This window comes from Eucyclogobius newberryi, unplaced genomic scaffold (assembly GCF_026437365.1).
Source record: "Eucyclogobius newberryi isolate DKJ021-1_F unplaced genomic scaffold, fEucNew1.0.hap1 SCAF_9, whole genome shotgun sequence".
NCBI classification, from domain to species: domain Eukaryota; kingdom Metazoa; phylum Chordata; class Actinopteri; order Gobiiformes; family Gobiidae; genus Eucyclogobius; species Eucyclogobius newberryi.
The window spans coordinates 38,422,557-38,448,808 of NW_027316532.1; the positions used below are offsets into that span (position 1 = coordinate 38,422,557).

Here is a 26,252-nt window from a genome sequence, read left to right on the forward strand (position 1 = left end):
CATTTTAAGATAGTAATAAAATAACTTGTAATAAAATAAATCTCACACTGCAGAAGCTATTGTTTAAAGCCTGATTTAAAACTGCTTCACTCAACCTTGTCATTTTTGTTGAAAAACAAATGCCAATGTTAAAGTTTCCAATTGTGGCTCAATAAATGAAGGACAGGGCTTCAACTAACGATTATATAGCTAATAGACAAGTTATTATTACTTTGATTAATTAATAGAAAAAGCTTCAGTTGTAGTCATCTGGACTCAGAAAAAAAATAGACGTTTCGACTCTCATCCAAGAGTCATTGTCAATAACAGAATTTAGGTCGGGAACTCCGATATTTATACTCTTCTGTGGTAAGACCAGCCCATTGGGCGGAGCCTTCCTGAAGTAGAAAGAGTTGTTTGTTTCAACAGAAACTCCCCCCTTGTATCTACCGAGCCTATTCAGAATCTTAGATAGATGGTAGATAGACGACCTCTGATGCAGTAGCAGCGGTGAGGATCAGACTGCAGGAAGACACCACCCTACAGGAAAGGACCAAACTGACACCTGAACACATATGTAAACTGTTGGACATCTGTCTGAACACCACTTACTTTCAATTCCGGGGACAATTTTACAGACAGATTCATGGCTGTGCCATGGGCTCGCCCGTCTCTCCCATAGTGGCCAACCTGTACATGGAGCACTTTGAGAAGAAGGCACTGTCCTCATTCTCAGGCATAGCCCCAAAACTGTGGCTCCGCTATGTCGATGATACTTTTGTAACAATTAAGAAACAAGAGCTGGAAACCTTCTCTGATCACATCAATGCTGTGGACCCACATATCAGGTTTACAAGAGAGTTCCAACCACCCACTACAGCACAAGCTGGGTGTGATCAGAACCTTACAACACAGAGCTCAAGGTGTGCCCACCAGCTCAGAGGGCAAGAGGAAAGAGGAAAAACATGTCCGAAATGCCCTCTCTGCCTGTGGTTACCCCGCTTGGGCCCTCAACAGAGTGAAGAGAACCAAAAAGCAGGACAAAAGGGAAACTGAACAGAGAAGGAAGGGTGTTTCTATCCCTTATGTGTCTGGCCTGTCGGAAAAACTGCAGAGAATTTTTAGACAACACGAAGTCCCTGTTTATTTTAAACCAGGAAACACTTTAAGACAAAAACAGGTTCATCCTAAGGACAAGTTGCCGACTCAAAAACAGAGCAATGTAGTTTATTCGATCCAATGCAGTGAAGAAAGCTGTAAAGAACGTTACATAGGTGAGACAAAACAGCCTCTACACAAGAGGCTCTATCAGCACAGAAGAAATACAAGTTCAGGACCTCAGAGTGCCGTGCATCTCCATCTTGAAGCCTCTAATCACTCGTTTGAAGACGGTGAGGTGAAGGTTTTAAGCAGGAGAAAAGATGGTTTGAAAGAGGAGTCAAGGAAGCTATTTTTGTTAAAAAAGAAAGACCTTCTTTAAACAGAAATGGAGGGCTAAGGTTTAATCTTCCTGTTATTTATAATGGGATACTGAACCCCTGGAAAGGTAGAGGACCAGGACCAGGACATTTAGATGCTAATCAGGTACTCAGGGTGGTTGAGCCAGGGTCTCACAAAGACAAAGAAGATTCTAATAGCCCATTAAAATTCTGAATAGGCTCGGTAGATACAAGGGGGAGTTTCTGTTGAAACAAACAACTCTTTCTACTTCAGGAAGGCTCCGCCCAATGGGCGGGTCTTACCACAGAACAGTATTAATATCGGAGTTCTCGATCTAAATTCTTTTATTGACAATGACTCTTGGATGAGAGTCGAAACGTCTATTTTTTCAAACTGAGTCCAGATGACTACAACTGAAGCTTTTTCTATTATATAAAAACATTTGCAATATAAAAATCAGCCAATAAGAATAAATTATTGTTATGATATACTTAATATATTAGAATTGATAGAAATCCTCACTGCTATGTTCCACAACATTAAGACTAATTTGTAGTACCAATAGCCTCTAGACAATATTGCAATAAGTATAATTCTGAAATTATTTGGTGTCATGAAATTTGGATATTGCTACACAATTCCTAACTTATAAACATTTCCGTCTATTGTCCGGTGTATTATGTGAAAGCCGTGGGCAGCAGAGACCTTTAGCTGCAGTTAGTCCTCTTCTGGTCGACAAACAAAGCTGAGATATTGACACAGAGATGGCAAAGGACCAAGCCACACTGCGCCTTTTCTCCCACTCCACTCAAACTGACTCACGTCTCCGTTTGTCCATTCCCGCTTCCACTAAACTAGAGTTAACATGGAGCTGCTAGTTCTGCACATCCACAGTGACTAAGTGATTCATTCAGTTTTCTCAAATATTTCTACTTCTAAATGTGAACATTGATTAAAAGTAGATCCATATATTTGATAAGTATCTACCGGTATATCACAATGGCAACTGTCATAAAACTGTTCAGACATTATCCCAGACGACCTTAGCCATTCGCCTTTGCGCTTGTCACGTTGTTTCTCTGTCATAAACAAGATACATTAGACAGAAGTGCTGACACAGCCCTCAGTAATCTCTTGAATTGCATTACTGCACAGTGGCAGATGCTGAAGCCTCTAAATTAATCAAGATGTGCCTGTACACAGCGGCTAATGAGGCTCCAAAAACACGCCGCTGGTTCTGGCTCAGTGGAGAACAGATCACAGTACGATAACAGATCATTTAGACCAAAGCTGCCTTTTTAAAATTGTCATTATAAAAACAGTACATATCCTTCAGACCTTTGTGTTACTGCGATATATTCAGTTTGTCACTATATTGATTATAGCCACATTTATTGTGTGGCTCCAATTTATCTTTTTATTCCTGTGTAAAGAAGAAGAAAAGTTTGAGTCTTGCTCCGTGAATGGAGCACTATGAATTTAACAGACTTACCGTACATAAATATACATGATATTCTATTTTTTTTTTATCATGTAGCCTATATATTGCTCACCTCCTACAGTGGAGACATTTTGGCACTGCCGTGTCACTGGCCACAGAGAAGGCTGCACACCTGTGTTATGGGTGTGAGTCTTTCTGGAGCTGAAATGACTCATTCAAACAAACATGACATGGTTTGGTCAGTCGCACAGAGCCGGGCTTGTGCAGGGAGACTTGGCTCAAAGTGCAGCTTTACAACACAATCAAAGTCAAGGTTGGGCTGAGCAATTTAAGAAAACTAACAACACGACATCGAAAATATGTCATTTCAAAAACTGACATTTCAACAGGCTTTGAACGCAACAGCAAACAACTAGCTTACCGTTAGCATCACTTCTTCCTGTCCAAATATATCTCTCTGGGGTTTTTTCCCGAGCTTCGTTCTAATGAATAAATACATAAAAATCATGCAGTCAGTGGTGGCTGTCACTTACAACATGAAGAATGTCACTTACAACATGAAGAATGTCACTTACAACATGAAGAATGTCACTTACAACATGAAGAATTAGTAGAATACGTAACTGGAGGACACTAATGTTTACAAAGACGGGTCTCTGTGCCTCAATGCTAACGCTAAAGCAGGTTTTGGGGTATAATAAATATTAAAATAACGGCTCAAAATGTATACATATAAAAACAACCGGGTAGCCTTTACTTAACATTAATAGGTTGTAGATTTTCCATTTTATGTTTCAATAAAAATTGGGTGTAGAGTATTAGCTCTCTGCATCCACATTAATGTATATCACATGAGACTTTGGTAATTGTGACATTTGTTTTTTATTGTAATATTGATTAATTGTTCAGCTGTAAACAGAGAATAAGGAGGAAGTTAAGTGTATACTGTGTCTTACTTGGGAAGAATATTTTAAGTGAACAACACATTCAAAAACAAATAACTGTGATATACTATCTGGCAGCAGAGGCTCACAGCAGAGGCCCTCTAAAGCTCTGATGATGAATGCGGCACCAGGGAGCCAGTGCAGATAAATAGCACCCTCAGGTCCTAAAGAAAACACTACACTTTAGAGATGGCCGGGGAAGCGCAAACACACAACTGAAACAAAACACTTTTTCTGGAGAAGTCCACAGACCACACAATGTTCCCGGGGTAGAGGTGAGCTACAGACAGCTGCTGTTGTATCAGTGACCACTAATAGCCCCAGGGTCAGGGGTCAAACAACTGAAAACTAGACTCCTCAAAAGCATGGATCTGCCTCAGGGATGGGAAATGAACACTTAAGATGCCAGCGGTCAAACGGGCCATGGACGACCAGCATTGACCACCAATCACAACACGAGAGGAGGAACGGCTCTCTGAAGCCCACAGGAGGCCACAGCTACAAACCAGACAACAGTGAATCATTTCTGCAGCTATACATTACAATTACATACTCTTACTAAGCTAATCTGATTTAACGGTAATCTGTAATAAAATAACGAACAAGCAAATCACAATATGAACACGTAAATACTGAATCTGATATTGTGATAAATGATTAAGCTGGAATCTAATCAAGAAGACAACTTTATAATTGGTCAACAAACATATCTAATCCATACGCCCCTTGTATAGACTGATACAGCGATAAGGGCGATACATCTAGTGGGCAGGAGAAGGACAGCTGAGAGATGAAAGGTGCTGATGACCAGGTGTGACTTCATTGTGGCCGTGGAGGTCGCGGCTGCTTGACTCTTCTTTGTAACTGTGACAAACCAGAGACAGAGTGACAGATGGACAGAGGCACAGCACACGCCGGGACCACCCAAAACACACAGAACAACCCCACACATGAGAATATGCCAACCACAGAGATCCGCGCTGTAGCATCTCATATCTCGACCACAGCGCTAATCTGCAAGTGTGAAGAGCCGGAGAATAGATGCTAGGCAACCGCCAAAAAGAGGCAGAAACATTTATTACAAAAGGCCACGCAGTACATGTTTGAGGAGCACTTGAAAAAGGGGTTTTTATTTGAAGTAGTGGCACAACGAGAAGAAACAAGATTCATTGGGTTAAAAAAAAACATTTTATAATTTATAAAATGATCGCAGCACTGCTTTTTGGTGTTTGGAAAATATTTTTCTGAAAAGCATGCAATTAGATTTGCAGTTTGTGTTTCAATAGCAGGACTTGTTTACAGTTCACACAAGTAAAACACATCCAGGGGATTTGACATTTGAGAGAAACATGTTCCTAGATATCTTTACATAATAAGAAAGGATATTTATTATTTGAAGAGGAAATTAAGTAATTGCAGTTAAATTGTGACAATTTAAATCGCAAGTTTGATTCAATCTAACTTGCAGCCCTCGTAAACGCATGGAACAAATAAATCTAACCATGTGCACGATCTTATGGCAATTCTTTTGGATGAATATGGACATTACTCTACACCAAGTCAGGAGATTATTTTTTTTTTGGTTTAGAGAAAAGCTACAATGAAGTGTTCCCACCAAATGGCATTCTTGGTGATGAAAGGAATGGAGAAAAGATACCAAAGTAGATTCAAAGACAGAAATTAACTGATGACACGTTAGCTCTGTGCAGAAGTGGAACGAAATGGGGCGAGACCAGACAGGCCCAGTGTTTAGAGGTTAAACATTGACCTGCAAATAGTCCTGACATTCCTGCAGCACAGACAAATCACAGGAACAGATCAAACTCAGCAAACCTTCAAAGGGGACGTGGCTTTTATTGATGTTGGGGATTAGTGTTACAATACTAACACTTCAAACTGGATTTCAGGGAGGAAAAGGCTATTGATTTCAATACCATAATGACAATAAAAACACTCTTTTTAGGCAATACACAAAATATTAGTCTTTCTGGTACTGGAGATGTTCTTTTCCTTAAGCTTACACAAGAAAGGCCTTCTTTTTTCAGTATGGTCACCTCAACTTCAATGGAACTGAACACTGTTTTTTGAAATATAAGTAGTAACTAAGTAACTAAAAAAGCACACCCATCACTGTGGGAAGAGCCGCCTGAGGACAATAGCAGGGGCCTGTTGGTGGAAATCTTCTGATTACACCTTTGGAGCCGTTCTGAAGGAGTGATGTCAGGCTAGGCTGCAAAACACTGTCATTTCACAGCAACTGACCACCACAATAACAAGAGCAGCAAGAGCAGGAAAAGTGATGAAGGATGAGACACATTTAAGCCTCAGGGAAAGGCTGAGCGTATCAATCAAATCAATCAAATCAATCAATATTGCTTCAGTTGTTCCATTTTGTTGGTCTTAGTGCAGCTTAACAAGAAGCCTCGTCAGGTCGAGCCATTCGATCCAGTGTTGCGGCAGTTTTAGGGGAGTAACAGCCCTCAGGACAAAAGTGTGCGTAGAAGCTGTTGACATGGAAATAGCACAGTATAATGTAGATAGATGCTTTTTTTTTTTACTCAAAAACATGTTTCTTGTGAATAATTTAAAATATATATATATTCTACGATTCAGCAATCCAGTAATATAATGAAACTAATGAACAGACTGACCTCGGCAGCAGTGTATAAGCATGCCTTGGTTAGAACTAATTATGTAGATGCTACATCTGAATAGTTGTGGTAGGAGAGGGCAAAATTTATGCATTCACAATTTACTTGGAAACATACGATTTGGACATTTGAGCTAAACGTGCCAGTGAAATGTCCAAAAGTCAAAATCTGCTTTATCATAAATGTGTCACCATCATAGTTGTGTCTATGTGCCTTAAGGATCTTAGTGACAGGTGAAGTTACAGCATGCCACAACAAATGCCACAACAAATGCCACAACAAATGCCACAATATATTTGGGCATTGCAGCATGATCCCTCTCGGTTTGTCTTCGTGCACAGTGCTAAGAGCGGGCAGATGTGCAGATGCTCAGTGTTGAGGACTGTGGTGTGTTGTTGTGTAGAATGAGAATCAGCAGTCAGCAGCAGCGGCTCACTGTCTAATAAAGCCTAATCTCATTACACCTTTAACAGGCTCCAGTCTGGATTTAGACGCCACAGAGCGACGTGGTACAGACAAGAAAAATATACAGGAAGAAATACGAGGTAAACATGATAAAACTATATCTCCAATAGCTGAAGCGCTGCACCGCGGTCGCCTCTGCCCCAACGGGTTATTCATGGGTTTTCAGTGGCTTCACTTCTTCTTGATTTGATTTGAAATGTTTTCCCGTTCAAAAATGTGGAAAATGTTCGTTGCTGTGGCAGTGGTCTGCACTTGAAGCCCATGGATAATACTTTTTCAACAAAGGTTCCTGGCTTGGACCTCCTTGAATCCGGGTAGGTTCTGGTTCTACTTTGTCCGAATGCCTTTGTAAAGCCCTGGTTTATAGGGTTAGGGTTTTGACCAGGTTTTTCTGGTCAGCTCCGGTCATTGTATTTAAACAATGTTAAAGCCAATTTTTAAAGTTTGTGTTCGTCCTAAATCCAGCATATTTTATTTTGTTGTTCAATATGGTAAGATATATTATCTGAGATGGCGCAGGGTGCAAAAAAGTTTGAAACCCACTGCTCTTAAACATTTAAAAACTCAGAGGAGGCAGCAGAAGAGTGAGTGCGTAGAGAGAGAGAGCGAGAGAGAGTGAATAAACTCAAAACACTTTGAGAAATCCCCAGAGGAAGGCTGCAAGTTCTGACTTTGCCAGAGTGTGGGCTGTAATAACCGGCTACAGTAACACAGGCAGCAGAGGTCAGGACCAGAACAACACAGTGATGTCATCAAAGAGGGACGGCGGCGTGAGTCATCAACCTCAGACCAGCGGGAGGCAATTAGGAATTTGAATGAAATGCCCCCACATACGAAAGTCGTAAACATTGGCATTTTTCTCTGAAGTAACTAATCAAGTGAGCAGAGAAGACTAAACGAGTTCATCTGAAAACCTGAGCAGGCAAATACCCAACGAGTTATTCGATCTGTGGCATGTTTCAGGTCTGTGTAGAATCCTCTTGGTAAAGATTCAATTGAGCAGGTCAGAGAAACACTGAAGGGTAGAATCTAATGGTTTTGAAATGTTGTATTGCTTCAAAACTCCTGCTGCTCTAGAATAAATGACCCAATTAGATCCCCAGGAGAGGAGAAAAGAATTGTAACATTAACTAAAGCAGAAGCTAGCTAACTCATAACAAAAAAGGTGTTAAGTTACTTTTTCTTTGAAGAGTAAATGAGCTCTTTTCTTGCTGGGCACAGTTCATTTAATCTAGATTGGAACTCTGCATCTCAAACGGGCGCCGCACACCTTAAAACTCAAACTAAACAATGTATCAGGGCTACGTCAGTCAAAAAAGTCCATTACTAACCTTACCTGGGCTTTTCCTGAACTAAAGTCATCTTTCCAAATCCTTTACTCTCAATGGATCTGACCTATGAGTGCCATAACTTATGAACTTTCAACTTTGACTTGTGTACCGCTCCCAAAACGACTCTCGCCTCTCACGCTGGAAAGTCTGCCGCTATGCTCTGTTTTCAATCTGAGTGAGCAAAATAGTCTGTTATACGAGCCAACAAGGGCACGAGGAAGACAAAACATCCAGGAATGAAAGCAGCAGTCGGATGAGTCATGGACCAGGACGACCACAGTTTAGAACTCGAGGTAGAACATTCACTCCTCATCAAAACAACTGTAAACCATGAGACAATCTCTTCTCCTGGGCGTTATACAGGTGAATATCAATGTTCATGCACTAAAAGGGATAATGTCAATAGGGTTAAGGTGCAATTTATTGTAAAACTATAGTATGAAATGTTTTAGTGTAGAGACTAGATCAAGCCAGTGTGCAGAAGTATGTACTAACAAATGATGAAACCTGTAGGTGACCATAGGAAGATACTAGCGTTTTCTCCAGTTGCTATAGCGGCTCATACATGGGTCAACCCCAGCTCCTCAGTGAAAAAGATCAGAGGGGTCCTAAACAAAACCCCTCTTGTGCCACTGTCAGGCCGCTTGGCTGGGCCGGGCCGCTCATTCTATCCCAAAGTAGAATTGGAGGTGGAGCTCTGGCTGCACTTGGGCCGTGGACCAAAGGAACAGATTTAAGCATTGAGGTACCCCCAAAAACAGCGGACGAGGGGGGAACAATGAACAAGCGGGTCTGAGGGAGTCGCTGGGGGGCAACCAAGCATCTTGTCCACCAAAGATTATGTGGAGCAGTCAGCAGCAGCTTTGATGTCCAGGTTTTATGCTGAGAAAATGCTGCACCTGCACAACCGTCTTCTCTTGTTGGTCGTCATCGTTGGTAACAACAGCGGAATGGTTGCGGTTGTAGTCAGCGCTTCTGTCACTCAGAGAGAGCGGAGCGGGCAGTGTCCTTGTCAGCGGTCACTACGGGTTAACGAACACGCAGTGCTTACGGGGACAAGGGCCATTAGTTTGATTAAGGTCTACATTTGGAATATATATATGGACACAAATGAATCCACAAGATGCAAGCAAGAGCATCTATGACAATGACAATATATCGGATAACATCATGAAGTAATACTATGTTTTGTGTTACAACTACGCAGTCTACACATCAATTACCATTTAAAAAGGCTTGATCTGAAAGTGCAGAGCTAAAACACCTTCTTTTCTGTTTTAACCTGATTACACTTTAAAAGCAAATCTAAGGAGAAGCTCTGAAGTAAAAGTGGTCAATAAAATGCTCTATGTGGTCGTGTTCATCCGATAAAGGGACATTTCAATTACCGTACCTCTCCTTAATAGAAATAAAAAGACGTGCACTGTTAAATCAGAGCTATTATCAGACTTGCAGTAATGTGAATTTCCCGGCTTCTCATTGTCACTTAGTCTGCGCAAAGAAACGTTTGTCCTTATCCACAAGCACAGAAATATCAATTACTTTATGAATCCAACTCTATATTAGCAATAAGCAGGCTTTTCACATCGAAGGGAAACAAGCCTTGAAAATAGTCCTGTCAACCACTTATATCAGTTATTAACTGAGTAACATAGCAACTAGAACTAGAAATTAACAAAACAAACTAACGGAATCAGGTCTTCTTAACAGTGATGAGCAAATAGATAGGATTACATGTAATTATTATTTTACTCAATGGCTTTTCAACACTTTTCCTATTAAATAATAGCTCAAATTCAAAGGTGACTTATTATGATAAATTGACTTTTAGGAGCCTTTACCCATGTTATAATTGTTTTCCATTGTTTTCCAGCGCGGCACTTTGTTGTGATGACGTTTACGGTGGCGTCCCGTAAAGTGGGTGGCGTCCCGTAAAGTGGGTGGCGTCCCGTAAAGTGGGTGGCGTCCCGTAAAGTGGGTGGCGTCCCATAAAGGGGGTGGCGTCCCGTAAAGGGGGTGGCGTCCCGTAAAGGGGGTGGCGTCCCGTAAAGGGGGTGGCGTCCCGTAAAGGGGGTGGCGTCCCGTAAAGGGGGTGGCGTCCCGTAAAGGGGGTGGCGGATTTCAGCACCGCAGTTGTCAAATAGAGTTCAATATTGCAATTTAAAATGTCCTAAATAGAAAATAAGGATCCACAGGGGTCATAAAAATTGACGATATGGCAGACAAAAGCATAATACGCCTTATCTAATTACGGCTCTTAACTGATACAACAGAGACTGACCCCAACAGGCTTTTTATGTCCATCCATACCTCATACCTGTGCCAGAGATACTATCAGATCGAGAACATACCTCTGAATGTACACAGGGTACACATCTTTTCATCTGCCTCCTCACACACAATCATAGGGGACCAGGTCCATTGCCCGCATGCATTTTTCTGTGCTAACGTCACAGTTTTAGAGCGTGTTGTCATGTTAAATAAAAACTACTATGACTGGTAAACATTCATAAATTCTTAGAAGATACTGTGGAAACCCAAGTGATCATTGTTAACTGTTTAAAAGGTTCGAAAAGGTGGAGGTCACATTTTTAGACCATTTGGAGCAGACGAGTAAATATGCAGAATGACTGTGCAAATGTACATATACAGTACAACGCGAGTAAATCCCTTCTTTAACCATGTTCAATGGCAATATGTGGACTAACACAAATCATTTGTGGTGGGATAATTGTGATAAATGCATATTTCCTGTGCCTGTCTTGTTCTTGAATTCAGCAGACACTGTCCTGAGACCATTTTCAAGACGAAGAACAAACGGCAATGATGTAATTTAACTTAGAAGTCAAATTATCTGACAATACAAAAGCACAGGGCAGACACAAACTCTACAGTCAATAGTGACAGAGCCCTTTCTGTTGCACTGTGCACACTGGGCTTCTAACCTGGCACGCTGATGGAGAAAAGTACAAATATTTAACCATTTTGGTCTTTTTTAGATCCAAAAGTTTAACTTGTTCCTTGCTATAACACTAACAATTGGGCTGCAGTGGCATGTGTTTCCTTCCACACCTTCTTTCCACAAAAACAGTCTTTTCACTTACACCCACGGCTCCTCAGCCTTACAGGGGTCATTTAAGGTGCCGTTTCCTGGCTGGCATCATTAAAAAAACATCTCTTTCATCTGCCTTTAAACTGGGAATCTGTGAGGCACGCTGCATTTCACCATTTAATTTATCCCACTTTAAAACAAGCACCTCTCAACTCAGCACACCCACCCTGCATTTGTCACAGCAGTTCACACAAGCAGAAGCTACAGCGCTGCAGAAAGCTCAAGTGCAAGTCTGCACTTCTATAAAGTTAAGAACAGTGAGACCTGAGGGGGGGAGACAGGGGGAGACAGTGAGAGAGACAGGGAGAGAGGCAGGGAGAGAGAGAGCAAACAGGCAAAACAAGAGGAAACACAATCAACTGTTCCACTGTCAACAGCCTCAAGTCACAGACGCTATAATAGCTGCTAGTAATGTGCACATGTAGAGCTGGATTTGACCTTACATTTTTATTATGCCACAGAACTGCACATTCCATACAGAACAATAATGCAACATAAAAATCAGCCAAGTTTTTTTGGCAGTGGCCCAACCTTTTGTGAATCAAGGTGCGATAGCAGTAAAATGTACAACTGACCCAAAATAAACTTCCAAACCTTAAGGAACAAACTTAAAAGCAATCATTTTCTTGTCAGTTAACGCTCGATTTTGGAAACAAAAATGAGTCTGTTTAGTGTCTAACAGCGGTGTTGTTTCATCTCATGTCTATCTTGCTATGATCAGTTTCAGTCAAGTTTAAAAACTTCTTGGCATCTTTTGCAGATACAAATAAAATCCATCTGTTTGTCACTTGTACTTTCAGAGGCAGCACCTTTAATTTGAATGAAAATACTCTAAACACGTGCTTCCCGGTGGTCGAGTGGTAAAGGCAGTAGCACATATACCAGGCTCTATGTTCAGCTCTGACAATTTACTGCATGTCTTCCCTTCTGTCTCATCACCTGCTCAGCTGTCCAGTCTAATAAAGCCTACGGGTCAAAATGTCCTTTAAAAAAATGAAAGAAAAGAAAATACTGTAAACGTAACATTTGGTCTCCACTAAAGCCAGGTGAAAAATGGGAGACTTTTTTATTAAAACTACTTCAAAGATGCAAATCCAGATGTACTGCGGACCATTAGTCATTAGGCAGACATTCAGATCGCAACGCTTACAGTTGTGATGTGAAGATTAGAGCAGCAGTAATACAACGTGCTGCTTTTAATCCAGACACATTTTCTCAGCATTGTTTCATTTTGACCTTAACAATGGGGAACAGATGAATGCTCAGTGATCCATACAGGTTCAGAGAGAAAAGGTACTAACCCGGACGATGGAGCTCTTGGCCTGGGTTCGCTGCGGCTGTGTCCCTGGGGTGCCCTGCTCCCGGCTACCGCTGCCGTGTGCCCTGGCAACCGCCCCAGACGTCCCATTTGTACAGGCTCCTGCTCCAGGCCCGGCTCTCCGCGGCCGCTGCTTAATGCCATCCAGGAGTCTGACCAGGAGGATGTTACTGGGGAGTTCATCCACAGCACACTCCACTAACGTCCGGCATTCTGGGCACCTCAGCTCGCCCCGTGATCCCACAATGCCTTGCAAACAGCGGCGGCAAAAGGTGTGCTGACAGGGCAGGACCTTGGCCGTAGCGTCCAGGCGCTCCAGGCAGACGGGGCACTCGAGGAGATCCAACAAAACCGACTCGTCCATCCTCCAGGTTCTGCCTCTAGCTGAGCAGGAGGGCAGGACGCGGGTAAAAGGGTTTGTTTGGAAGCAGCCCCAGGGCCATCACGTCACTCCCATGCCGCGGTTATGGCCATGGCCTCTGCATCGGCTGCAGAGAACAATGACAACGTGCAGATTAATCATCTGGAATTAGGTCATTTTTACATTTGGCTGCATATGAATGTTATTGTGTGGATCCCGGTGAAAACATTTACATTACAAGAGAATAGTCAGTGTCTTGGTAAACAAATCCTTGCTGCCCCAGTGTCACAGAGTGTAGTGTGTAGGATTGAAGGTAAAGTTAATCTAATTTACGGTACTCCCTGTGGGTAATTACACCTGTGACCTGTAATCCTAAAGTCTGCTGCTGACAACAAGTGAAAAACGGTGATTTATGACACACCAGGAAGGTCTTTGAAGGCGTACTCTTAAAATAGTGGGCAATAATGACGTCCGTGCGACCAGAAAAGGTCATTCTCCACAACACTGACTTTATTTTCCAAACGTGTGTTCAACATAGTGTAACATTACTCCGTGAAAATGTCAACATTACGTAACGAACACGGGAAACATGTACGATCACTTATTCGCCTCGTTGTGCCCCCAAAACTCAACAAAACTCAAGAGGGTAACATGCAGTTTTGTAAGAATACATGCTATAAGTGATCTGTTCTTCTGTATCTACCTCTGTATCTACCTGCGTTGCACCAATGAAATTGCCCCATGTGGGACAATAAAGGATTATCTTATCTTATCTTATCTTATCTTAAGTAAAAGAAACAAACTTTACTAGCGGCGAGAGAGGCTAACGGAGCCACTTTATTCCTGCAATGTTTCAGCAACTACGAGTCTATAACTGGCACATGAACTCATATCTGTACTTTGATCGCATGGTTATGGAGTTAAGAGACACAACGCGATACAACAAAAAAACACAGATAACAATAAAGGAGTCAGAACTTACCCCTTTTCCCCAAAACAGGACTCCTCCTCGCCCACCGCCCCGTATCTCCTAATTCTTGCTAACCTTACAAGTTAGCAGCGCCGCCTCGGGTCGTTTCGCCACGTCCTGGAGATAATAAAAGTGCTTTCCAAGTGTATCCCAGGAGCGAGAGGTGCGGCAGAGTCAGTACAAGAAGTGTAATATCAGCTCAGGTCACGGGCGAACATGGAAAGAAAAGAGAGGCGAGGCAGAGGTGGAAGTTGCCCGAGCGCCATGCTAGTGTGACTGAGCCGGAGCGGAGTGGAGCTGCGAGAGGCGCGCGGCGAGGGGCGGAGTCAGAGCTGTGGGAGGCGCGCGGCGGCGAGGGGCGGAGTCAGAGCTGCGGGAGGCGCGCGGCGAAGGGCGGAGTCAGACGGCTTCAAACACACACAAACACACGACAGAAGGATGTGACTAAATACATGGTAAGTCATCTTCACAAATCAAACTAGTCGCGTATTTTCTTTGCGTTTATCCGTTAACAGTGATATATAGACATGCTGTATTTAAATCTCCACGTTAATATCGAACATTTTGATTTGAGGAACGAGGTAGTTTAGATTTTCAAGGCGACGTGAAAGTCACTGTTAAAGGGGCTCGGTTAAAGCTGAATAATGAGATGTAATGAGATGCTAAAAACAAAACTGCATTTTTATACAACAGATGTAGCCTGGTTTAATTAGCATATTATTAACCCTTAACTAAAACAGAATGACACCACTAGGTTTTTACATGGTCTTAGTATTCAGTTGTTGTTTGATTTAAAAACATAATTAAAATGTAGTAGAGAGAAAAGAAGAGGGCTTTGTTCTTCAATTAACCAAAATTGGATAGCAACAGGTGACTAAGTATTTATAATTAGCCTACATAATAAAGAAGAATATTATATCACATTAATATCGAACATTTTGATTTGAGGAACGAGGAGTGGAGGACGCCGTCATCTCCCTGCTGCACCGCTCTCTCTCTCACCTGGAAAAGCCTGGCAGCTCTGTGAGGATTCTGTTCTTCGATCTTTCCAGTGCCTTCAACACCATCCAGCCGCTGCTCCTGAGGGACAAGCTGGAGACGGCTGGTGTGGAGTATGACCTGGCAGAGTGGATCCTGGACTACCTCACAGACCGACCCCAGTTTGTGAGAGCCCGGAACTGTGTGTCTGACACTCAGACCTGCAGTGTGGGGGCGCCCCAGGGCACTGTCCTCGCGCCCTTTCTCTTCACCCTTTACACTGCAGACTTCAGACATGACACGGACAGCTGTGTCCTGCAGAAGTTCTCTGACGACTCTGCCATCATCGGACTCATCACGGACGACGATGACGCGGAGTACAGAGGACTGGAGCAGGACTTTGTGGACTGGTGTCAGCGGAACCACCTCCTCATCAACGCGGGGAAGACCAAGGAGATGGTGGTGGATTTCCGCAGACGCCACCCCACTGCCCCCTCACCAGTGAACATCCAGGGACGGGACATTGAGAGAGTGGACTCATACAAGTACCTGGTGTTCATCTGAACCACAAACTGGACTGGACTCATAACACAGACGCACTGTACAGGAAGAGCCAGAGTCGGCTCTACCTCCTGAGGAGACTCAGGTCTTTTGGAGTGACAGGGCCACTCCTGAAGACCTTCTACGACTCTGTGGTGGCATCAGCTCCTGTAGGTGTGGCCTGCTGGAGCAGCAGCATCACAGAGAGGGAGAGGAAGAGGCTGGACAGAGTCATCAAGAAGTCCAGCTCCGTCCTGGGCTGTGCTCTGGACTCGGTGCAGGAGGTGGGGGACAGGAGGGTCCTGGCTAGATTCACATCTATGCTGGACCATGAGTGTCACCCCCTGCAGGACACTCTCAGTGAGAGACTGATCCACCCTCGATGTGTGAAGGAAAGGTTCCGTAGGTCTTTCCTTCCTGCTGCTGTCAGACTTTATAACAAAAACTGTTAGTACTGAACACTCGTAATACTGACCTAACCTAATACTGATGTGCAATTCTGTCATATGTGCAATTGCTGTTGGAATTCATGTGCAATTCATGTGCAATTACTGTGAAATTCATGTGCAATCTATGTGCTGTCGTGACACATATTCATGTGCAATTACTGTCGGGATCACATGCAATGGTATTTATTTATTTATTTGTCTATGGGAGTTTTTATTTATTTATAGGAGATCTTCTACTGAAAGTGTTTTTCAGACTTCCTATAAGTGATCTGTTCTTCTGTATCTGCCTCTGTATCTGCCTGCGTTGCACCAATGAAATTTCCCCATGTGGGACAATAAAGGAATATCTTATCTTATCTTATCTTATCATTTTGTAGCTGATAAGTCATTATTGTCTGTTGTGCTTGGTATAGTGATATGTTTATGAAGTAAAAAAAAAACTGTCATTACCAGGTATAAAAGAAGCAAAGACAAAATAAAGCCAAGTACAACCTAATACCATTCACCATCTCTAAACTAGATTAAATAAGGAGCAGACAGAGGCAGACAATAAACATATGTGATTTATGTTTATCTGTTTGCCAGGACACTGCACTGGTGAGCACAGAGGGGCGAGGAGCAGAAGAAAGAGCCATAAAGGAGGAGATTTATCTGTAGGTGGCACTCTCTTGTCACTTGTGATCCCATGGGAGTTGGCTGAGGCCCTCAGGTCATATTTCCTGACTGTGAACAGACAGGCAGCTAACGCCCCCTCCCCTTCACCTCCGCACTAGACAATGGACCCCTTGGCTGTATATTTTTTGACTTGACCTCTGTGTACCACCACCACATGCTGTGTTACCACGATATTAGACACATCATTGTTTAATCTAACTGCCGTAGAAATAAAGCATCCATCTACATTTTTAACTGACAATAGTAAAGGTTTATCAGGCCCAATAGTCTATACTATACTATACTATACTATACTATACTATACTATACTATAGAATACAGTCTTATTCTTGTTCACCAGTCAGATGTAACTGACAGGTAAAGTGAAAAATAAATTGTTAAATGTGTTAGAAAAGCTGTTAAGTTGACAAAAACTGGACACATGCAGTTGCTTGTACTGTGACTTTGACCAGCCCAGTGTGGAACAGCTGAGTGTTCCTGACCCAGGAGCTGCCTCAATCAACTGAGGAAAGGAAATAACAATTCAGGTCAATATGGACTCACTCCTGATTTATGAATAAAATAACAGGAATAGTAACACTGTATGCTAAACAGTTGTGGAGGTAGTTTTATTACCTGCACAAAATTTGTCTTGGAGGGGGGGGGCATTCACATCTCACAACAGCTGTAATCACATCCACGTTTGTATGAACAACATCCAATGGAAACACTAAGGTGAAAAAACGAATTGTTTTTGGGACCAAGAACAACAGTGCTGGACATGGGAGTGCGAGGATCCTGTTTTCAGATGAATTTTTACTTGGCTAAAGTGGAATACAAGACAATTTTGTCATTATTTGGTGCTGTTGGGGTCCCTCTGGTGGCTTTGGGGCCCTTACGCAGCTGCTTAGTTTGCTTATAGGTCCGACCCTGACTGTTACTACTACTATTGCAATAGTTTTACTAAGTTTTGGTGCCATTTCCTCCTCCGCTGTCAGGGAATAATATTTCACACTGACTTCACCTTGAGGTAAAATTGAGAGCACTGCACACCGCTGCACACACAGGCTCCTACTGTTTATCTATATATGATGGAGGTGACAGCCGGGCCAGTCCCTATAAATAAGGATTGTCAAACGCACAGGAGGACAGGGAAGACATATGTCCCAATTTCCATGAAGGGATAAAACCGTGACAGTAATATTGCTCTCTCTTGTACATTTCATTACCATAAATATGCCTCCAGCTAACAAAATGTTCAATCTCACGGCCGTCTTCTTTATTATGAATATTGACTTTAAAATATGAACGCTTAATTAAACCAGCTTGTGTTCTCTCTACAGCTCGATACGCAATTAAAACTAGGACACTTCCTCGCATTGGTCTCCATTTTTGTTACTTTGTTCTTAAAGTTACAAACGCAGCCCGGAGCAATCAGCTTTCAAATGAGAGTGGAGTCTGCTGCTGAATGTCAATGAACTTGGGATCACTTAATAATAATAAGAATAACTTTTATTTATATAGCGCTTTTCAGTGACCCAAAGACGCTGAACATAATAAAAAAGGGGGGGGTATTTACAGACAGGGGGGGACAACACGTACAGAACACATTAATATACAGATACAATGAACAAGACAGAAGAAGTAGAGAGAAAAAGATGGGGATGTAACAGGGGGTAGAAGAGTAGGCAATGGGGTAGAGGAGGCTAGGGGTAGGGGAGGTCATAGGCTTGGGTGAAGATGTATGTTTTTAGGCAGGATTTGAATGTTGTGAGTGAGGGAGAGTGGCGGACAGGTTGGGGGAGGGAGTTCCAGAGTCGGGGTGCTGTTCGGGAGAATGCTCTGTCGCCAAAAGTTTTCAGTCGGGATGTTGGTGCAGCCAGGGTGAGAGAGGAGGAGGATCGGAGAGCTCGGGTGGGGCGGTGGGGGATGAGGAGGTCAGACAGGTAGGGGGGGGCAAGGTGGTGAAGAGCTTTAAAGGTGAGGAGGAGTATTTTAAAGTTTATGCGCTGCTTGATGGGGAGCCAGTGGAGAGAGCGGAGAACGGGAGTGATGTGATCACGGGACCGGGTGTGGGTGAGGAGGCGGGTGTGGGTGAGGAGGCGGGTGTGGGTGAGGAGGCGGGCAGCGGCGTTTTGGACCATTTGGAGTCTGTGGAGGGAATGGGAGGAGATGCCAGTGAGGAGGGAGTTGCAGTAGTCAAGGCGGGAGGAGATGAAGGCATGGATGAGGGATTCAGCCGCGGGGAGGGTGAGGCAGTGTCGGATTTTGGCGATGCGGTGGAGGTGGAAGTATGAGGTCTTGACGATGTGGCTGACATGGGGAGTGAAGGAGAGGGTGGGGTCCATGATGACACCGAGATTGCGTACCAGGGTAGAGGGGGTGATGGTCGAGGTGTCGATGCTGAGTGAAAAGGGACCAGTTTTATTGAGAGTGGATTTGGTGCCAATGAGGAGGAGCTCTGTTTTGTCACTGTTCAGTTTGAGGAAGTTGAGAGTGAGCCATGATTTTATTGTAGAGATGCAGGTTTCGATGTGGCTGAGGGGAGGGTTTTGGGTGGATTTGGTGGTGAGGTATATCTGGGTGTCGTCAGCGTAGCAGTGAAAGTCCAGGTTGAGTTGGCGGAGGATGTGACCAAGGGGGAAGATGTAGCAGATGAAGAGGAGGGGGCCGAGGACTGAGCCCTGGGGGACCCCCTGCGTTACTGGGGAGAGGGTGGATGAGTGACCGGAGAGGGAAATGAACTCTTGCCTGTTGGTGAGGTAGGATGTGAGCCAGTCAAGTGCAGAGCCCTCAACACCCAGTTGGCGCAGCCTTTGTAGGAGGATGGAATGGTTTATAGTGTCAAAGGCTGCGCTGAGGTCTAGTAGTAACAGGATGTTGAGGGCCCCGGAGTCTGCAGAGGTGAGGAGATCGTTGAGTACTTTGACCAGGGCTGTTTCAGTGCTGTGAAGTGGGCGGAAGCCAGATTGGAGGGGTTCATAGAGGTTGTTTGACTGGAGGTGGGTGTGAAGTTGGGCGGCGACGATGAGTTCCAGCGTTTTTGAGAGGAACGGCAGGTTGGAGATGGGGCGGTAGTTGGAGAGGTTGGCGGAGTCTAGGGTGGGTTTTTTGAGGATGGGGGTGATGGAGGCCAGTTTGTAGATGGAAGGAACATGGCCGAGGGATAAAGACTGGTTGAAGAGGGCGGTGAGATGGGGGATGAGAGCAGGGAGGCAGGCCTTGGTTAGAGTCGTTGGGAGGGGGTCGAGAGAGCAGGTGGTGGTTTTGGAAGCGGTGATGAGGTCTATGATATGAGAGGAGTTAACAGAGGAGAAGGTGGTGAGGGGAGGGAAGGGTGGGTGGTCAGGGAGAGGGGGGGGGGCAGGGGTGGGGGTGGTGATGGAGTTAATGGAGACGGCAGTCATGGAGCTGTTGATTTTGGAAATTTTGTCATTGACGGCAAGGAGGAAAGAGTTGCAGAGGTCAGGGGAGGAGGGTGGAGTGATGTCCGGTGGCTGGAGCAGCTTGTTGACGGTGGAGAACAGGGTGCGAGGGCTCCGGTGGGAGCTGTTGATGAGGGTGGAGAGGTGGGCAGATTTGGCGGCTTGGAGAGCGTCACGGTAGGAGGAGATGTGTAATTTGAAAGCTTCAGCGTGGACGGTGAGGCGGGTTCTTTTGAGGAGTCGTTCGAGTTGGCGGCCAGTCTGCTTCATGGTGCGGAGTTCAGGGGTGTACCAGGGGACGGGGTTGATGTATGAGACGGAGGAGGTTTTCCAGGGGGCTAGGGAGTCAAGGGAGTCGGAGAGGGTGGTGTTGAGCATGACAGCATAGTCGTCGGGGGAAGAGGGGGGGGGGGTCATGGGGGAAAGCAGAGGATATGAGCTGGGAGAGCGTGAGGGGGTTGACTGACTTGATATTGCGGTAGGTGATGGTGCGTTTTTTGGGGTTGTGGGGCGAGGGTAGGGGGGCGGAGAAAAGGATGCAGAGATGATCAGAGAGTGGGAAGGGGAGGGGGTGGGGCTTAGATATGGGTAGGGGAGAGGAACAGACTAAGTCCAGAGTGTGGCCTTTGGTATGGGTGGGGAAGTCAATGTGTTGGGTGAGATGGAAGCAGTCCAGGAGAGAGAGGAAGTCGGATGTCAGTGGGGCGTTGGGGCAGTCAATGTGGATGTTGAAGTCACCAGTGAGTAGGAGGCGGGCAGAGAGAGAGGATGCCATGGTGAGGAGTTCGGACAATTCAGTGAGGAAAGAGGGGTGGGGCTTTGGGGGACGATAGATCAGGATAGCGGTGATAGAGTTGGGGAGGGAGAAGGCGAGGTATTCAAATGATGAGATGGATGGAAGGTTGAGGTTCAGATCAGTGATGGATGTAGATTTTTTATGAATAACAGCAAGACCTCCCCCACGCCCGGAGAGGCGGGGTTTGGCAGTGTTAGTGTAGTTGGAGGGAGTGGCTTGGTTGAGAGCATAGAAGTCCAGGGGCTGTTGCCATGTTTCACAGAGGAGAAGCAGATCAATGTTATTGTCCAGTAGCAGTTGGAGAGGGAGCGGCAGTTCAGCAGTGCAAGGGAGATGGATGGGGGCGCGGAGATGGATGGGGGCGCAGGGGTGGGGGGGCGGAGGTTGCTGAGGTTGGCAGTGCGGCAGGTGGGGGTGACGGGGGGGCAAAAACTAGTCCAGAGTGAGGGGATAGGTGAGCCGTCGTTGGAGTGTTGGTTATGGGAGAGACCAGAGCCCCTGTGGATGTAGCGGGGCCGGCGAAGGATCCCAGCTGAGCTAGCTGTAGAGGCAGCAGCAGCTGGGAGACGGTGGTTATGGTTGAGGAGGTGAAGGTCAGCAGCGGTGTAGGTGAGTAGGCGAGAAGTTGGTGGAGCGGTGGCCTGGAGGCGCGGGAGTGATAGTCCGAGGAGGAGATCAAATCAAATCATCAAATCAATTTATTTTTGTAAGGCCCAAAATCACAACAACAGTTGCCTCTGAGGGCCACAGGGAGAAATGAATCAACAATGTCTGTGGTGGCGATGAAGTCAGACAATGTCTGTGGTGGCGAGGGACGATGTCCCAGGGTCCTCTGTCCTTAGACTCTCCTTCTCGGCCAGGAAAAACTACAAAAAAAACCTCTTTGGGAAAAAAGCGTAGCAACCTGGAGGAGTTCCAGTGAAGGAGAGATCCGACTCTCACAGACGGACAGACGGACACGAGGAGACTGGAGCTGGACCCACTCTTCAGGCAGATGAGGGACCGTCGGAGGCGAGCTGGACCCACTCTTCAGGCAGATGAGGGACCGTCCACACAGGGCAGGGACCACTTCACCAGGGGAGGGGCATCTGGGTCCACAGGTCCTCAGGAGTGAGAGAAAGAAAAGAAGGCGGTGAACAGTTTGCAAGTGGAATCAAAAAATAAATATTGTTTGATAGCATAAGTAGTCAGAAGAAGAAGAGGATAGTGCTCAAGCTGTCATACTTCCCCCAGCATAGTTACTCCTAGGGCAGCGTAGCTGAAGCTGTGGGTTTATCTTTCTGTTCCTAACTACTCTGACCATAAGCGATTTCGAAGAGGAACGTTTTAAGCCTGGACTTAAATGAAGAGACTGTGTCAGCATATTTAACATGGGTCGGGAGCTGATTCCATAACACAGGAGCTTGGTAGCTAAACGCTCTACCTCCTACAGTACTTTTAGAGACTCTTGGCACCACCAGAAGGCCAGCATTCTGAGAGCGAAGAGCTCTGTTTGGATGATATGGTTCTATAGCATCTTTGAGGTAGGATGGGGCCATGTCATTTATGGCTTTGTAGGTCAAGAGTAGAATTTTGAATTTGATTCTAGACTCGACGGTGAGCCAGTGAAGAGACTTCAGCACTGGCGTAATGTGCTCTCTTCTTTTTGTTCCTGTTAGTAATCTTGCTGCTGCATTTTGAACCAGTTGAAAGCTTTTTATGGAGCTTTTAGGACACGCTGCAAGCAGGGAGTTACAGTAGTCTAATCTAGTCGTTACAAATGCATGGATAAGTTTTTCGGCATCACTTTTAGGCAGGATTCTTCTGATTTTGGCGATGTTGCGCAAATGGAAATAGGCTGTTTTACAAGCTTGATTTATATGAGCTTTAAATGAGAGCTCCTGGTCAAATAAGACTCCAAGGTTTCTTACAGTAGAACTGGAGGCTACACTGACATTGTCCAGTGTGACTATCTGCTCAGATAGAGCGTCTCGTAGATGCTTAGGGCCAAGCACAATGACCTCGGTTTTTTCAGCGTTAAGAAGCAGGTAGTTTAGTGTCATCCAGGTTTTTATCTCCTTCACACAAGTACTAAGTCTGTCTACTTGATCGCTCTGATCAGGTTTCATTGATAAATACAGCTGAGTGTCATCTGCATAGCAGTGGAAGTTAATGTCATGCTTTCTGATAATGTTGCCTAATGGTAGCATATAAAGAGTAAACAGAATTGGACCGAGTACCGAACCCTGTGGCACACCGTAAATTACTTTAGAGCTTGGTGAGGAGCTCTGGTTTACATTAACAAATTGGAACCTATCAGATAGATAGGATTTAAACCAGCTGAGGGCTGTTCCTCCAACACCTACATCACATTCTAACCTCTGCAGTAGAATGTTGTGGTCGATGGTGTCAAACGCTGCGCTGAGGTCCAACAGAAGCAGGACTGAGACCAGTCCATCGTCAGCGGCTAATAACAAATCATTTGTGACTTTAACTAGTGCAGTTTCAGTGCTGTGGTGGGCTCTGAACCCTGACTGGAAAACTTCAAATAAGTTATTGTCCTGCAGGTGGCGACAAAGCTGTTTTACTACAACTTTTTCAAGGATTTTAGAGACGAAGGGAAGATTTGAAATAGGTCTGTAGTTTACCAATAGGTCGGGATCTAGATTAGGCTTTTTCAGAAGAGGTTTAATGACTGCATGTTTGAAGGACTGTGGAACATAGCCACTTTCGAGTGAAGTATTTATTATATTAAGAATAGGGTCTATAATTAGGGGAAGAATGTCTTTCAGGAGTCTGCTTGGAATGGGGTCTAGGACACAAGTTGAGCTTTTAGAGGACATAATGGCTGAAGTTATCTCTGCTTGATCAACAGCTGTGAACCTTTCTAGGTTTACAGGTGGATGTATATGAGACGTTAGATTTACAGCTTGGGCTAGTTCAGGGCTAATAGCGGGGGTAATTTCATCTAATTTATCTCTGATTGTTTTTATTTTATTATTAAAAAATAGGAGGAAATCATCAGAGCTAAGTGTAGCTGGGATTGAGGGCTCTACTGCGCTGTGACAGTTTGTTAGCCTAGCTACAGTGCTGAAAAGGAATTTAGTGTTACTTTTGTTGACTTCTATTAGATTTGAATAATATCTGGTTTGGGCCTTACGCAGAGCCTGCTTATAGGACAGCAGGCAACTTTTCCATGCTTTTAGGGATTCTTCGGTGTGAGAGCGACGAAATAATCCCTCTAACTTTCTAACTCTTTGTTTATGTGAACGCAGTTCTTGGTTGTACCATGGGGAGGCGCGCTTTGGCCTAATGACCTTCTGTTTTAACGGCGCGACAACGTCAAGAGCAGACTTCAGAGAATTCATGGTCAAGTCGACACATTGATCACTTATACTGGGACTAAAACTGTTCTCAGCAGGATCACATGACATGTCACTGAATATTGGCTCTATTATTTCTTTGAATTTTGAGATAGATTTTTCAGATATTGTCCTTTTCATTATAACTTTATTTTGTGGGACTGGATGATCTTTAAGAATAAACTGAAAGGTAATTAGGAAATGATCTGACAATATAGGGTTTTGAGGGAGGACAATGAGGTCACTAATCTCTGTTCCATACGTTAGGACAAGATCCAGAGTGTTCTTGTGAGTGTGAGTCGGTTTATTTACATTCTGAGTGAAACCAATGCTGTCTAACAAGGCGCTGAAGGCATTACTGAGAGCGTCATCACTCATGTTCACGTGGATATTAAAGTCTCCAACTATAACTATTTTATCCCAGGCTAACACTAAGCCTGGGATAAAATAGTTATATATATAGAGATGGAACGTAGCAGCAGATGAGAGTAATCCAGTTAGAATGTTGGCGGTGGCTAGAGGCTGGTTAACTAGAAGCTGGTGGGCAGAGAGTTGTGAAAAAGCAGCAGTGGACCGGGTGTTGAAGCTGGTGGAGTGAGTGGCGTTGGCCCCAGACCTTGTCTGCACGGCAGGGAGGCCCCGCGATACCATGACGGACCTCCGCAGGTGTTAAGCCAGCTGTTAGCTGGCGGCTAGGGCAGTAGATAGTCCAGGAGTGAGGGAGGAGATGAGCGATGGACGGTGCAGTAATGTCCGATGAAGTGAAGGAACAGGGATGTGGACAGAAGACAACACAGAGACGCGGGAACAAAACAAAACAATGGAAACGACTAACAAAACAAAGACGTTGGGACAGAAGCGGCAGTCCACATACCAGACGCCGGCGTTGCTCTAGCCCAATCAAGACGCATTTGAGTCCAGTTTTGTGACCAGATCGCCCCCGTCTGTGGAGCGGGGAAAGCAGAGAAACGGGGCTGTACCTTGGTTGTGTGGGGCTGCTTTTCTCCGGGTGGAGCCGGTGCCCCGCTCTCCGTGTCTGCTCCTGTGGCGGGCTGGGGCCACACCTTCGCCCAGGTACAGACCTCCGGGGCGGCGGGTGCGGGAGCGCGGAGCCGGTGTTCGGGCGTGGAAACGCCGGTGCAGCGGAGGAGAAGCGGCGCCGCTCGCTCGTGGTGGAGCCGGTGATCGGACACGGATCTCTGCTCCAAGAAAAAGGGTAAAAGGAGAGACAGAGTTGAGTGTTTGTTTTTCTATGAGGGCTAAACCTCATCTCTAGAAAGCAAGGGAAATACAAGAATTAAAGACAATGTAGGAACTTTAAGTAATTTAACAGGACTAAACATGGATTAAAAATGTGAACTGTAGTAGTTATTGAAGTTTATAGTTCTCTCTCACTCAAAACAGTCAAGTTAAATACTCTTGGCTGAAAACGTTTAAATGCAGTTTTTACTAGGGCCTACTTCCTTTTACACTGGTGTTTCTAATTTGTATGTATTGAAATGAGTTATTTGCAACTGTCTCCATACAAGAATGATACTGTGTTGGTGCTTTAGTCCGAGCAGAAAGAACATGACTTTGAGGTGGCAGCACTTTTATACAGCACACATGAAACGGCTCATGCAACATTTATGAGATTATGTGGCTCTGTGTTTGTTTGTGGTTTCACTTCTGATTAAATCATTCTGTTTCAAGCTGACTTACATTACTGGTACTGTGCACCTAAAGTATTGTGGTATAGTATTGTACTTTGAAACAGAGTACTCAAAAGAGCCTGAGGGTTTCTTTGATGCTTAATTGCAAACGCACAGTTAGCGCAGCAGATTCTAGCTGTGTAGTTGAGGGAAAGATTTATATTTGAAGCTTCAGTGTGAACTTTGGACCATTATTACACCGTTACTCATTATCTTTACCCAGATGCTCTTTGTAAAGTCATTTGCGAATTGAAAACCTTTATAAGCATTTATCGAATACACTTGTATTTGCGTGCATGTAAACAACTTAGACGTCCCTTATGGAGATTAAAATGCATTTTGATTTAAAAAACAGCTGCTTCATGT

At 44.6% G+C, this 26,252-nt stretch overlaps 2 protein-coding genes across 2 annotated transcripts in view; one reads left to right on the plus strand and one right to left on the minus strand.

Annotated features, from left to right (window-relative positions):
* The window catches only part of sh3rf1 (SH3 domain containing ring finger 1), a 45,838-nt gene extending 32,674 nt beyond the window's left edge, over window positions 1-13,164 (minus strand). The window contains exon 1 of the mRNA XM_072438206.1: window positions 12,665-13,164. Coding sequence (XP_072294307.1) covers window positions 12,665-13,045 — 381 coding nt within the window. The 5' untranslated portion in view covers window positions 13,046-13,164. The remainder of the gene's footprint in view (window positions 1-12,664) is intronic.
* The window catches only part of palld (palladin, cytoskeletal associated protein), a 457,154-nt gene that overhangs the window by 113,609 nt on the left and 317,293 nt on the right, over window positions 1-26,252 (plus strand). The window lies entirely within an intron of this gene.